The sequence below is a fragment of the Python bivittatus genome, unplaced genomic scaffold (assembly GCF_059951505.1).
Source record: "Python bivittatus isolate LINGU-HERP-01145 unplaced genomic scaffold, Pbiv_v1 ctg000690_np1212, whole genome shotgun sequence".
In the NCBI taxonomy this organism is placed as follows: Eukaryota; Metazoa; Chordata; class Lepidosauria; order Squamata; family Pythonidae; genus Python; species Python bivittatus.
In genome coordinates this window covers 21626973-21642604 of record NW_028277096.1, presented here as the reverse complement: position 1 = coordinate 21642604, position 15632 = coordinate 21626973, and the positions used below count along the sequence as shown (strand labels likewise).

Sequence of the window (15632 nt, the reverse complement as noted above, 5' to 3'; positions counted from 1 at the left end):
GACGCTACAGCACTGTACAGAAGCTGAATTTAAGGATGGAAATTTGGTGAATAGGTGGCTCTCAGCCTGGGAATTGGGTCAGTATCCTATTCTCAGTGAGACAGATGTGAGATTTGGAGTGGGGGCTCCCTTGGATTTTGAGGCAAAGCTGACTCCAGGGGCAAGAGAAGATTTTTTTGTATTGAGCTAGTCTATCTAGTCAGGGATCCAAGCCCCAGTAGTAACCCCATGACCAAAGTACCTTCTTAAATAAATTTTAAATGTTTTTCTTTTTATCAGCAAAACACTTGACAGAATCTCTCACAATAGCCTCATTAATAAAAAAGTAAAATATGGGCTAGATGACTCATTTTTTAGATGGATTCATTGTTGGCTGAATAGGGTCTAGAAAACACTCCTAAATGGTTCCCCAACAGCTTAGTATTGAGTGGAGTCCCACAGGGTTCTCTCCTGAATCCTGTGCTGTTCTTATATTTTTATTCATGACGTAGGTGAAGGGGTTGAGCAGATGATTTTGAAATTTGCAGATGACAGATGAGGAATGGCTAACAATTTAGAAGAGAGATTCAAAAAGATCTAGATGAGCTTCAGCAGTGATGAAACAAACGGGGTGAAATTTAACAAGGAGCAGTGTAAAATTCTGCATCTGGGGAGAAAAAACAGAGTCACGTATAGGATGGGGGAGATCTGGCATGGCAGTGGTAATACATGTGAAAGGATCTGGATGTTCTAGAAGATGTTGAATGTGAGCCAACCATGAGATGTAGCTGGTACAAAGGCAAATGCTATTCTGGGATGTATTAATAGGAGCAAAGAGGTTCATAAGTTCATGGAAACTAATTGTCTCACTCTACCTCAGTGAGACCTCACTTGAAAAGGGTGTCTAGTCTTGGGCACCTCAATCTAAAAATGACATTGCCAAATTGGAGCGAGTTCAGATGAAGGCTACCAAGATGATGATGGGACTGGAAACCAAGTCCTGTGATGAACGGTTAAAGGAACTGGGTCTGTTTAGCCTACAGAAAATATGAAGCTAGAGTTGCATGTATTAAACCAACAAACCATGATTTTATTGTGGTTTTATTGATCAAAACTTACTGCCTTTTACCCACACATCACACTAAACCAGAACCATCACATTAAATTATGAATTCAGATAGTATAAGGCAACAATCTGCAATGGAAGCAATGGATATGGACAACAGCCTGAAATGTTGCGTGTGTTGTGGGGTAACTGCACTTTTGGACAGAAAACTACTGATCTCAGTTTTCCTGTTGTCATTACAAGGAAAAAGAAAGGATTACTTTACAGTGCTAGGGTCTGTTATGATCCAGGCTACATTAAATTCTTTTAAGTGTCTAAAAACCAGTGCCTGTTGTAATTATGGTAGGAATCTCTTCAGTCACAACCCTACCCTTATACATACTAAAACATATCATAGTTAGCTGGAGGAGAAGGGAAAAGAAATTGATCCAGCACCAAGGATTGAAGTAAATGTGTGCAAATCCAAGATAAAAGGGAATGGTTCTTTCCTTTTCAATGATTAGGATAGATGGCATTTCTTAAGCATTCTGCTTGCTCCTCAAATAATACTGTATTCTCAGTCCTTGCAATAACCAAGTAAAGAAAGAGCAGTATTAATAACCCCACATTACAGATGGGAACAGGGAAAGAGTAGCCCTTTAAGTTAAGTAGCCCTGCTGTATTTATGGCAACAGTTCATTTTCAGCTGGGCCTTGCCTAGTTCACATTTTGGCCTCTAACTTCCAAACGCCATTCTTCTCCAAGAAAAATAAGGAAATGTCTTGTGATAGAACTCAGTAGGATTTTCCAGGAGCCTGGAAAACCACAGCCTATGAAGAGAGATTGAGGGGATGTGGTATGTTTAGCCTTGAAAGAGGAAGACTGAGGACAGTGTGATTATCCCCTTCAGTGCCTGAAAAAGAGACACAGGAGATCAAGATTTGCTTGCTACCATCTCAGAGTGCAGGATATGGAATTATAGTCTTAGGCTATAGGAAGGCAGATTTCAGTTTGAATATTTGGAAGAACTTCCTAATGATAATGGAAATTTGACTATGTGGAACTAGTGGCCTATGGAGGTGGTAGGCCCTAGAAGGGCTCAACTGGCTAGGTGACCCTCTGTCTTGTAATGGTTAGTCTGGATGTTGCTCTTAGAAGGGGGTTGGACTCAGTGGCTTCAATAGAGCCCCTTCCAGATCCATGATTTTGCAGCTGTATAGTCGTGGCTGGAAACCATAAACAGAAATAAAGCTGAACAAAGTAACCTTTCAAAATAAATAAATAAAAATTAAGAACAAGAGTCTTTATGGTTAAACCACTGACTTTTTTTGAAAGAAAAAAGAGAAATCACATCACTAACCTTCAAGGTTCTTGGGTAGCTTCCACCTCATATGTGACCCTGGTGCTGTTCTGTATCTGGCTATTTGCTTGCTGGAAAAGCTTGAAACATTTCCCATTTCTTCCTTCTCTTCCAGTAATTGCCCCTCCCTTCTGGCAGCAGCTTTAGCACGTGCAACAGCTGATGAAGTTCTCCAAAGTGACCTCTCCACCCATTACCTGCCCAAGCATGCGGACAGCCCAGACGGGATCATACGTAAGTGAGAAGATACACCACACAGAGTTTTACCCATAGCTCTCAAACCCAGGACCTCCAATATTCTGTAGCAATTGCCCTTGTATTTCTTAGTGAGGGATAGAGGAGGAGGCCAGCTGTTTAAATTTCTCCCTAGACCCCATCCCAGAATATGTCTTGATGAAACCAATCATGTACTTTGACCTATTGGCTCTGCTGAGTGAATGTCAACCTAGCATTTTGTTGCTGTGAAAGAAGGAAATTCTATACTGGAAATTAAGGAAAAGAATCAAAAGTAAATCATTCAAATATTGTACAGGTGTATAGTGCAGCCATACTTGTAATCATGTATAAAATTCATTACATACAAATGGCCACTGCAAACAATATCCACCCTTCCTAAGGTTATGAAAGCTTGAAAAAGTGGAGAAAGAGTCAAATTAAGATGTTTGTGGGGATGGAGCGGCTCTCCTGTAAAGAAAAAGCTGCCTGCATTTTAGCCTGTTTTGAGGACTTTGGAACAATTTCTCTTCATTTTTCATTGATAGAGTCTTCTTTCATCTGGGATGCAGCCCATCAGGAGGTTCTACGGAAGTCTTGATATTTTGCTTTTTTGGGTGGCTGCGGTGTCATGGTGTAACAGGTTAAAAAGCAAAAGAAATTTTCCCTTTCCTTTTTTTTATATTTATGATGCAGCAAAACTTTACACCCACCCGCTCAAGGACATATATGTTGTTCAGTCAGAATACTGCTGAGTAAGATTCTCGAACACTTGCTAGGATGAGGGATAACATCTCCTAGGACACGCTGACAGGCTGCTTATTGTTCAGCCTGGAAAATAGATTGTCATCCTTCCCTCCCTTTGCTTTTGTTTAAAATATAAAAAAAATGAAGTGCTGAGCAAACGACGCAGCTTATTTTTGCTTCGTTTGTTGGTATTGCTCTGTTTCATATCCTGTGCAGGTGAATGAAACAGATCCGTCATTGTTCTGCTGAGCAACCCTCCTTAATTTCAAATTGAGATCTGTTAAACTTGCATAAATATTTGACAGTCTCCAAGGAAATGCTGACATTTTTCAGACTCATCATTGACATGGAATATCTGAGAATGCTGGAAGTTCTTGGCAGCTGCTCTACTCCAAGGGCCCTTCTTGCAGTTACAAAGCCCAGTCATGCATGTGTAATGACCAGCAGGCTGGGATACAGGTCAGCTCCATGGGATATCTCTAGCAGGAGGAGCAGCGTGGGGCAGGGCTCCTGAGAATCAGTTCCTTTGCTGATTTCAAGTCCCTGTTTCGCCCTCCATCTCCTATTTGGATGTTAGTCCTGAATCTCCCTGCATTTAGTTTAGTGGAAGACTCCAAATTCTAACATTAGAGACAAGGGGAAAAATGGCTGTGTATCCACATTTTTCATGCCATGCATTATTGTGTGTCCTTCTATTCTATCTCCCCATACTCTCCTTTCCTCTAAATTTAAAAACCCTATGCAGTAGCCTTTCCTTGTAGGGAGCTGCTGTGCATCTAATAGTTTTATTCACTCTTTTCATACATTGTCCAATTCATGGGCTCCAAGCATGGGCTCAACATCAAATTATATTAAAGGCATTACTTATTGATTTTCATTTTCAATTCCTTTCTAAATGACTCCAAGTATGGAAGTTGCCTTTTTTTTTTAACCACCATCACACACTAGCTTGGCATTTTCAGAATTTCAGTCCCCATGGCTCCAAGATCCCTTTCCAGATCATCACTTCCAACTCAGATGCCATTAATATATATGAGAAATTTGGATTTCTTTATTCTGCATGTGGCCACATTGAACTGCACTTGCCATTTGGAGACTCCACCACTCAGCTGGGAGCTTCCTCTGGAGCTCTTTTCCTCTTTGCAAACTGCTCAGGGGTGTAAAATCAAACTTCTACAAATTTGGCTATATATATATATATATATATATATATGTATATGTATATGTATATGTATATATGTATATGTATATGTATATATGTAAATGGTTAGATAGCATCACTGAAGCAATGAGCATGAAACTGAGCAAACTCAGGGAGGCAGTGAAGGACAGGAAGGCCCGGCGCAATATGGTTCATGGGGTCACGAAGAGTCGGACACGACTTAACGACTAAATAACAACAAATATATGTAAAATCAAACTTCTACAAATTTGGCTATATATATATATATATATATATATATATATATATTTATATTTATATTTATATATTTATATATATATATAAAAAATAAAAAATAATAAAAGATGGGATAAAAATTGAACAACAGCAACTCACTTTTCAATCCGAAGGCCAATTTGTTTAAAAACAAGTTCAAAAGTACCAATCTTTGAAAGACTCTTCTTTGATGGTTTCTGGTCCACAAGGCCACCTGTCCTCTTTCAGCTGCTCCTTTTCAAATGGTCAAGCATATAATATCCAATGGGGTTTGTCTTCTGAAAAACCTATACAGATGTACCCATTCCTGGTTAGTTGTCAAGGCCTTTAAAAGAATTCCAAGAGCAAACTTAATAGTGTAGGTCTTTGCTGGCCATCTGTTACCTTTTCTGCCATGTGTTACAAGCACTTCTGAAACTTTTGGATTTTAACCTATGAAGACAGTGAAGTTTCTTATGCAGCAATTTTGGGCCAACCAGCCACCATTATGCAGTAAAGTGGCTGGGCTGGGACTGCTGCTACAATTGATACAATTAAGCCTTCCTGGCAGGAGGGGAAAAATGTATTGGTGGTAGCCTAGACGGGATGACAGCTGACTCAGCCTGAGCACAGCACTCCAGCATTAACAACTGATGAGTAATTTACAGCTGCATGGGGGTGGATAAGCTGTTGAGGGCTCTTTAAAAAAAATGTGAACCAGTAATTATTGATGATGCTCGCAGTGTGTGCCATCCCCAGGGGGCTGCACTTCCAAGTATCAGCATAGCAAGTGGACCTTTTCTCTCTGGTTGTGGAGCATGCCTTCCTCTCCAGCAAAAATGCACATTTCTGCTTTTGCTTTCTGTATTTCCAGAATCTCTCCAGGCTTCTGAATGCATGTATGGATAGCATTTCCGTTTTGGGAGACTGGCCCATCTTAGTGTGGATGGGTTGGTAATTCACCATGTTATTCCACTGAGATTTTCTGATGGAAGAGAACCAGTTACTTCTTTCCAAGAAAAGCCACTGGACTGCTGCTAGTAGAGAGGAACACCAGTTCCTGCTTTAAGGCCATATTAAACTGCCAGTTCTCTATGTCTCCAATGAACATCATTTGTTCAAGATTCATAAGTGGGCCACGAGGAGGTTCCAGTTCTGAGACTAGGATGTGACCAAGAAACTTAGTGCTAAAACTAGGCTGTTCAAAAGTCTAGAGAAGTGCCAGTCTGTGTAATTTCATGCAAAAACGTAGTGACTCAGAGTCTAATCGTTCACACCAAGCTGTTCACTGGTTTCTGTAGGTGAGACAGAATTTTACACAGGTGAATGAGTGATTTTGAAAAGGCGGCACTAGCAGTGGATCCAGCCAGCTGGGTGAAGTGTTATTGTAATCAAGATTTTATCAGAAAGACATGTAGTGCATTCTCTCCCTATTTATGCTGCATCTTTAATTCACAATTCAAAGTTTCCTTCTACCAGTTTCTAGGTGGTATTTAGAAAATTAAAACAAACCATTTAAAATATGGGAAGGTCACAATAGGATGGCTAAGACCCCCTGTTCATATCTAGTATTTCAGCAAAACATCAGTGGAAAAGAATTCATCCCAGCAGATAGTTTTTCTTTGTATTTCAACAAGGAGCTTTTCATTCTGACCATGGTGTTGGAACTCCTTGCAGAGGTGGAGACAGAGAAGTTGGCTCGCACCGTGTTCAGCAAGCTTCACGATATTTGCAGCACCTGGGCGAAGGACTTCCCGCTTCAGCAGAAGCCCCACCGTTACTATGAGACATCGATCCACGCCATTAAGAACATGCGCCGCAAAATGGAAGACAAGCATGTCTGCATCCCGGATTTCAACACACTCTTCAACCTTGAGGTAAAGGGCCTTTGGAAGAAGTGAGACGGCAGGGAGCTAAGGCGTATTAGTAGAAACTCTAGATAGCCAAGGACCCAAGTGGGCGCCAAGGGAAATTATTGCAGGTAGGCTTAATAAGGTGGGTGGTGAAGGAAATAAAATACGAAGGAACTCCACACAGACGTCTCCACTGTTATATCCATATCCCTTTTCCTATGGGACTAACCTCGGTGCAGGATTTTTAGTCAGTTCAAGCATGACTTAAATTTCCTATGTTTAAAGGCCCTCTCCATAACCTGATTGCTGAAGCTGCTCAGCCTCAGATCATTCTCCTTTGGATTTGCTTCTCTTTTGATTTGCAGGATCAAGAGGAGCAGGCCTATTTTGCAGTGTTTGATGGCCATGGAGGAGTAGATGCCGCCATCTATGCCTCAGTTCACCTGCATGTAAACTTGGTGCACCAAGAGATGTTCCAGCACGATCCTGCTGAAGCGCTCTGCAAAGCCTTCCGGGTAACAGATGAACGCTTTGTGCAGAAGGCAGCCAGAGAGGTGAATTGACATCATTGGTTGGCGAGTGGACAAGATTTGGTTTTGGGAAGTGTCCGGTCAACAACTGGACAGAATCTACATCCATTCCCATAGAGGAGTAAACTTGGATAAAACTTCCTTCCAGGGTAGTTGTTTGGAAGAAATGTCTGCAAAAGGTGTTGTTTTGTTTTCCTGCAAGCCAGACCACTTACCTGGAATTTTAGCATTGACACTCAGACAGAATTGAAGAGTATTTTTGCGGATTTTTAAAATTTAAATTGTTAGAAAATAATTTAATTTAAAGACTGATTCTGTTTCTTTCGAAGAAATTTATCATTTTCCCAGCTTGGAACCTCCTGAATAACAAATACTGGGTGCTTCTTTCAAAGAGTAAAAATATTAACCTTAATTTTGAAGGGATGGTCAAGCTGAGTGCAAATGAGTTGCTATGGAATCGTATCTGTTTTATTGAGGAAAATCCATATGTTCTGATGTAATGATTATGCACTGACAAGTTGATCTTACGCTGGCTTTAATGTGGCTCTAGAATTCATTTACTCAGTATTTCCTATTCTGGGCAAATCCCTAAAGCCTGGTTTTTGCCTGTAACAGAAGCTATTTTGAATCGCTTTGATCACTGGAAAGCCGGTAGACTTTTCCTGTTTCTGTCTGTTCCTTTAATTAAAAAGGTAGTATGAAAATAACTGTTCACACTATGGTACTGGTTTGGTACCTACCCACTGAAGCTCTGTTTTTTGTCCTCGAGTTTTAGGTCATGTGTTAGGACAGGTTTAAAATGATCTTGTCCAGAACACTGAGGAGTTCCAAATTAGAAGTGCACATCAGTGTTTCAAACAGCTTGGTAAAATCTCTTTATTACTCACACTGGCTTCAAAAATATGTTGGACTGTAACACAGAGAAGCTGGTTTTCGTTCTGTCTCTCAAACTGTTGGCTTGGTTGGGGTGTGTCAGAAGGGCCTGAACTGCTGTCCAGCTTCCTCAGATTGTGTCCAAATTATGGTTCTGCTTTCTCTGTAGAGCTTGCGATGTGGGACCACAGGTGTCGTGACGTTCATCCGAGGGAACATGTTATATGTGGCATGGCTGGGGGACTCTCAAGTAATGCTCGTGAAAAGGGGCCAAGCGGTAGAACTGATGAAACCTCATAAACCAGATCGGGAGGTGAGTCCTCTCTAGGACTATAGAACCCCTTGTAGAAAATGGGGCTGGGAGCCTGGCTTGGCTGATTGCAAACCCAGCCTCTACAGCAATTTTGCATTTGCTAACCCACTTTTATGGTTTCAGATGAAAATAGAGGAAATATGCGTACAAGCATTAAGTAGTTAGGTAAATTCCACTGCAGCAGGAACTTCAACCAATTGGTGAATTGTCTTCTGCTTTAGGATGAGAAGAAACGCATCGAGGCCCTTGGAGGTTGCGTGGTCTGGTTTGGGGCATGGCGAGTCAATGGAAGTCTTTCTGTCTCCAGAGCCATTGGTAGGAAAAATGCTACATTTTACACTCATTTGCAATATACAAATGTTAATGTGGGTGTTGATAGGCAAGAAATGCTGCAGCCATAGTGGGCAATTGAATGAAAATGTCTACTCAATACATTTTGAGCAAAGCCAAGCAGAGCATCAGAAAGTGCTAGAGAAGGGATTAAAAGCAAAACAGCATGCACGGTGTCACTGGAATGATTTGTGATGCTGTCAGTTCTAGAAAAATCTTGGCAGCCCTTTCCTCCTCAAACAGAATTATTGTAGAACTGCAGGAAGTACAGAAAAGAATATTGAAACAAAGAGATCAGATCACAGGGAGGGCTGGGGAAGACAGGACACAGTTTAAAGCAACAGAAAAATACTGGCCATATTAGTTAAACTAGAGGCTTTCGGTGAGTGTGACATTGCCTGCCGTATGTGGGCTTAAAGAACAGGGAACTGTGTAATCAAGACCAGTGAAATGTCCATCTTCAAGACCGAGGAATATTCACAGTCACTATGTTAGTTAAATTAAAAGATGCAAGGTTTTTGCACTGTCACTAAAATAGGTTTTGTCCAGCTGGCTCCATCCCAGGCGTATTTTGCTGCGTTTCCACTGATCCAGTTTGGGCCAGACCAGAGGGACTCTGCTGGGACAAATGCTGTCTCTCTCTTCTCAGTAGCGTCTACAGTCCCAATTTACACCCTGACCCCCCAGTCCAAATTATGAAAAGTTATTGCTGGAAGATTTCAAGCAGGGTCATCCCCATTGAAGCAGCGTAGGTTGGTCAGCAGAGGGTGTGATGAAGGTAGCCTGCTACATTCAAGGCAGAATGGACGTTTACATTCCCACACACAATGTTGAGCAAAATGAAGCCCATGGATGCCAGGTTGTCTGGCCCACTTGCTGCCTCCAGAATTAAAATTAAAAACAGAAAATTGTTCAAAATTTTGCAAAACCACTGACATCTCATTAAAACAATTTGGGTGGGATGAGTGCCTGGAATCTTAAAAAGTTCCTGACCTTGCTGTGCACAGATGCTTTTCCCCAGTAATCTCCCCTTTCATACAACATCTGATATGCAGCATGCAATTCATCCAAGATGTAACCCATCAGTTTGGACCCCAGAGCAGCAGAGATCCGAAACCAAAACCCTGGCAAAACCCTCTGCAACTTCAAATACACAATTACTGAAAGTAGTAATGATTAGAGCCTGTTTAATTTGCCTTCTCCCCTCTGCTGTGTTTTCATGCTTTTATGCTAAATGAGAGCTAGGGACTTGATGAATTCAGTTAAAATTGGGGAGTCTCATTTTCACACAACAGCTTTCGTGGTAGTCAAGCCTCCCATCATTGTTATTATTTTATCCTGTATTTTTTTTTCTTACTGCCTTAAACAAAGATACAGAAAGAATTCGTGGTTCAGTGGTTATTTGTCAGAGGCCTCAATTTCCTCCGGCTTTGTTTGTCCAATCGCTCCAGGTGATGCAGAGCACAAGCCATACATCTGTGGAGATGCGGATTCTGGCTCCACAGTGCTTGATGGATCAGAAGACTACCTCATTCTAGCCTGTGATGGCTTCTATGACACAGTGAATCCTGATGAAGCTGTTAAGGTGGTGGCTGACCACTTGAAGGAGAACAATGGGGACAGCAGCATGGTGGCACACAAGTTAGTGGCTTCTGCTCGAGATGCTGGTTCTAGTGATAACATCACTGTCATCGTGGTCTTTCTCAGGGACATGAGTACAGCGATCAGTGTCAGCGAGGAGTCTGAGTGGACAGAGAACTCTTTCCAAGGTGGGCAAGAGGACAGTGGAGATGATAAAGAAAACCATGGTGACTGCAAGAGACAGTGGCCTCAGCACCAGGTCTCAGCACCTGCCGATCTTGGATACGACGGGAGAGTGGATTCTTTCACAGACAGAACTACCTTGAGTGCAGGTTCCAGCATCAACGTATTAGAAGATCCAGGCTGTTTAGATCTGAGGAAAACAGAAGCTGGCAAACTTCACAGTGCCAAACGCCTTTCCCCAGATCAAGTGTTCAGTGCTGGTGTACCAAAGAGGGCGATTTTGAGTCAAAGCATATTGGCAGAGAGCAAGACAGGGGCTGACGCTTCTACAGATGGGCAGAACAGTCGCCAGGTGTCAGTTAATTTGGGCTCTATAAGCCCACGTGAGTGCAGCGTGGTGGTTGAGCCCCCTATCCCCACCGGGCCCGAAGGCAAGTGGTTCAAGTCATGGGGAAGAAGAGCTTCCATTTTCTCTCACTTTCATTTCTGCGATGTGAAGCGGTGGCAGCGACTAGCTAGACTGAAGCCAAAGCTCCATGGGCTGCTCTTTCAGCAGAGGCCACTTTCCTGCACAGAAGGTTTAGCTCTCTGCTCACCCAACCACCTAAACAGCCGCAGAAACAAGTTCCTGAGAAGCCGTCCTGGGCAAGCTTCCATTGGTTGTCGCCAAGGTCACGGCGAGAGCATTTTCTTGATGCTAAGGCCAAGTCCCTGTATACCAGACCCATGGCTGCTGTGGAGTTGTAAAAAATAACATGTTCCTTTGTATTTTCCTTTTTTCTTCAATAGGCTAGACATTCACAGAATTAGAAGTAATTAAGAATGAGGATTTCAGAATTAGGAGATTGCGGAAGGCTCTACTCATGTAAATAAATCCTAGGAATAAAAGTGTTTGTCTCCAAAGTGGAAAAAAAAAAAAAGGATTGGCACAACCAGTCTCCCTAGCAACTTCCTGGACACATTTAATCTCTCTCTCTCTCTCATGTACAAACACACACGGATCTATATGTACTCTGTGTAGCTTCATTACTTCGTGGGAACTGGACATTCTTATTGACTCACTGGACAAGACAGGAAAGTGCCATTAAAAGAATTTGCAAAAAAAAGAAAGAAACCCGTTAAGAGATGAGTCTGTGGAGCAATATTTTCAGAAAGACCTTCTTTTAGAACCTATTGGTTTTTGTAAGTGGATGAGAGGAGGAAGTAGGAAGGTATATGAAGTCCATGGGGATGGGGGTTCTTTAATATGAAGAGCAAAAATTATGTATCAGGTTGTTTTGCAGGTCTGTTGTTAAAAGCCATATGGGAGTTTAATCTAGCACCTAGGCCCTCCCAGCTCTTCTTGTATATCCAAGATGCAGTTCAAGGGATGTATTCAACCTTTACTTTTTCCCTATTTATAAGATGGGGCAGGGGGAAGGAATGCCATGCCAAGTTTTTGTAGTTTTTAAAGATAATTTCCTGCAGCTAAAATTGAAACTATACTGAAATCACAGTAACTTGTTTGGGCTTGGGGGGTGGGGGTTTACTTAATGACAGTTTAGTCTTTTTAACTGAAAAAGTAATAATCCTTAAACTGCTTAAAATAAATAACTGTGGTTGATTCAAGCCACTAAGGTCTCCTCCCCAGTCCCTTTTATCTCAGGTGTCAAACTGATGTAAAGTCAGTTCAGATACAATTTACACTGTCCTATGAAAACTCATTAAGCCACCAATTTGTCATCGGTTCTGCTTTCCCAGGTAAGAGAAAGTAATCTTTTTTAGAAATAATAGCGTGTTGGAGACATTTTTGCTCAACTGCTTGGAGCACCTGCATGTTCGTCTGAAGAGACCTTAAGAATAGGAAACGAAGCTACTAGGGATGCCCAGAGCAAGTGGGAATGCAATCAGATGAAAAAATATGAACATGGCAATCTACTCTAGCAGCAATAGCAAAATGAACTAAAAGTCTAGAGAACTAAATTGCCAGTTACAAGTTAAGGGTGAGTCTGAGGATTGCCTTCCATTTTTGACCTTAATCTTGATGAGTAAAATACTCTTGAAACACTAATGTTCACATAAGGTAGGTAGCTGGGATGTAGAAGAAGCACATAAAGCATGTTAGAAGAAGTCTGTTGGATGCTTAAATGAACTGAAATATTAGGCACTCAACCTACACTATCTAAAACCCTCACAGAATTCCACAATATTCTGATCAATACCACTAACTAATGCACTCTGTCATTCGTGCAAATTTAAATATTTACAGAAAACTTGAGAATACTGATGATTAGAAAATGCTTCTGAACTTTGATTTGTGGGCTGACAGTTTTTTTTTTTTTTTTTTTTTTTAATGAGTGAAGTAGTCCTTAATTAGGCACCCTTTAGAGGTTTTGGAACTGCTACTCTCAAAATCTGGACATCCTAATTGGAAATTCTGAAGGATACCATGTTGCAAAAGGATTCACTAGAGGAAGAAAAAGTAGTTTAATACCATTAAGAGATTGAAAGCCCTAGGTTTACTCATACTTGTGGAGGGGAGCACCATTTGTTTGCATTTGACAACTGCAGGCTTAGGTGTATTATGTTACAAAGAAATAAGTGCTTGTAGAATAGAGCAATTTGGGCTGTCTTGCCTGAAAACATTTCAGACCAGTCAAGGATAGATAGATCCAGTTGCTTCTTTTGGATGGCTGTCTTCAATGGAATGTGCAAAAGTAATCCTCTGAAGGCATGTCCAAGTTCTTGGGTGCTGCAGAAGTTGGATGCTCTTCCCAAAATGCAGGTATAATTGGAAAGTCTTGGAGTCTTGGAGCATGCTCTTGTGTTTACAGTTAACTTCATGCCTGTGGATTCATAGATGGATTACCTGCTGTTCTCCCTGTTTGACCCTGCAGGAAGGAACCTGTCAATGCATTCCTACTGTGGTCCAGTACAAAATATTGTTAAAAATAGAAAGTGTCCATTTCTTTCATCACATAGTGGTAGAGTGTGTAGAATCCATTTGTGAGGCAAATTTTCAAATGTGGTATAATACGTATTTTAAAAGTAGTTGTTCCTGAACTGGTATGTGCTGCTTGATTCTATACACTAGGCAAGAGGGGAAAAAAAAAGAAAAAAAGAAAAAAAGCAGTGCTTTGTGACATGCTGTGTTTTTTCTTCATGCCACTGGTAAATAGGAAGTAGTTCTCTTCAGTTAACACTCCTGCGCCCTCATTTGCTGCTTGCTGACGTAAGCAATAAGCTCCTTTTAAATTAATGATAATCTTAATGTTCTGTAACTTGTATTTTGATCCTTTAGCTGGTGAAAATGTACAAAAATATAGGTATTTAACTGTGTTAATGTTGGTTGTCTGTAAAGTGTTTTGTAAATTTGTGTATTTAAATAGTGGTGATATTTGCATACTGAAATCTTTCCAATAAAGATCTGAAGTATCCCTCAAGTTCACACAATCTGCATCAGTTGTGTAAGAACACAGAAGCAGTAGCAGTTGGTGAGAAGAGAGACTCTCAGCTGTCCTTCCAGAGGCTGGTCAAGAGCTGCTTGTGAATTTATCCACTGTGACTTTCAAAGGGATTCCTTTAATCCCCCTCCAACAGAAACTGTAGAATTAAGAGGAATACCTTTTGCAGCAGGAAATGGAATAGTAGGGCAAGAAGCCACTAATCCATTTCAGTTGTGTTGCAGTTGCACAGAAGAAAGGTAGAATATTTATACTCCCGAAGTGCCATCAATCATTCTCAGCACTTTAGAATCTACTCCCACTTCCACGTAGTTAATCTGTCCCTCTCTACTTCCTGGAAGAGCACAATCCTGTGGCTCCCCCACTAAGCAATCTAAGGATACCCGCAAGCAAGCAAGGAAGGATATTCTCCCTCTGGCACCTCGCCGGGCTCAAAGAGAACAGCTGCAGTTCGAGGAGAAGAGAATGCTCAGACAGCATCTAACCTCCCCTGCTACCATCTTAATAATTTTCAAATTAGAACCTTCCATCTAGATTCATAAAGTAGCCTGATATTTTATCTGTCCCGTGTTTACAGTACTTCATTGTTGTATATAGAGGCAACTTTGCTTTTTTTGTTTTTGGAGGAACAGTTAAGCCAGAAAAACAACTATGCCGTGTAAGTGCAATGTGACAACTGAGAATTATAGTTCAAGTGGCCCTTCCCCTTGCCTAGAATCTTATTACCTCCGAAGAACCTGAACACCTAGTTTTCCAAGATTCAGCTTGTTCAGCTCCAGAAAGAAAAGAACCACAAAAACCACAGCAGAGCTGTGGTTCTCATGCCTGCTAACAAGGCTGGATTTCTCTTTATAATATAACCTCTACAATAGGACTAAACATTAGCCCCCAGTATTAACACAATGAAGTATTGTACAAATGTCAAATTTGGTTTGACAGAATAAAACATTTGTCTAACCCTACTTTTAGAAAGAAAAACGCCAACAGTTAAGATTAGTTGGAACAAGGCTTGCTTGGGACAGAGCCAGCTGACATTCATCATTATTACTAAAATGTTAGAACTGTGCATTCTTAAGAATGCCAAGTATATTACAGAGCTACTGAAAGATAATTGTGTTGTCATGAAATTAATGAAGTAGGTCAGTTTAGTAGAAATGATTTAGTAATATGTTGGGATCTGTTGAAAACTTTGTTCCAGTAACTTACGAATTTGATAGGGATCATGTATTAGCCATATTTTATTTATTAAAGCTGTTCACAAAAGACAAGGACTATGTTCACCCTCTATCAGTACCTTAATAAAGCAACAAATCTTAAATCTCCTGTCTACTTATTTAATGACAAATAACAACAAAGTCTTGAGCTTCTCTCATTTCATAGGCAGTTAAACTGTCATCTGATTTTCTGCTTCTAACTGCTGAGAAGACTGCATATCTTCATGGTGCAAACACAGCAGCAAACCCACAGAAGAGAGGCATTAGAAACAATAAAATGTACAAATGTTGGGGGGGAAATCCCCCAGTAGGAGAACACATTTGATTTATATCTAGTTTTCCCTCTATCATGAAGGCAAAAGTATGTAGCGCTTTCTTCCCAGTTTCTGCTTCTCAAGAACTTGACTGCCTTAAAATCACTGAGGGCTGAGGGTCTGCCTTAAAATCACTCAGAGCTTCAGATAAACTTGATTCCAACACTCCCAATCACAGTCCAGTAGTAACCATCACTCCATACAAACCCTCAGTGAAATGAAAATGGCATGGATTGG

The 15632-nt window shown here is 41.0% G+C and overlaps 1 protein-coding gene across 1 annotated transcript in view; it reads left to right on the top strand.

Annotated features, from left to right (window-relative positions):
- The window catches only part of PPM1E (protein phosphatase, Mg2+/Mn2+ dependent 1E), a 96178-nt gene extending 80991 nt beyond the window's left edge, over window positions 1-15187 (top strand). Inside the window, exons 2-7 of the mRNA XM_088152333.1 lie at window positions 2500-2618; window positions 6439-6638; window positions 6980-7168; window positions 8187-8330; window positions 8552-8645; window positions 10112-15187. Of these exons, the coding sequence (XP_088008459.1) occupies window positions 2500-2618; window positions 6439-6638; window positions 6980-7168; window positions 8187-8330; window positions 8552-8645; window positions 10112-11178 (1813 nt within the window). The 3' untranslated portion in view covers window positions 11179-15187. The remainder of the gene's footprint in view (window positions 1-2499; window positions 2619-6438; window positions 6639-6979; window positions 7169-8186; window positions 8331-8551; window positions 8646-10111) is intronic.
- The last annotated feature ends 445 nt before the right edge of the window (window positions 15188-15632 follow it).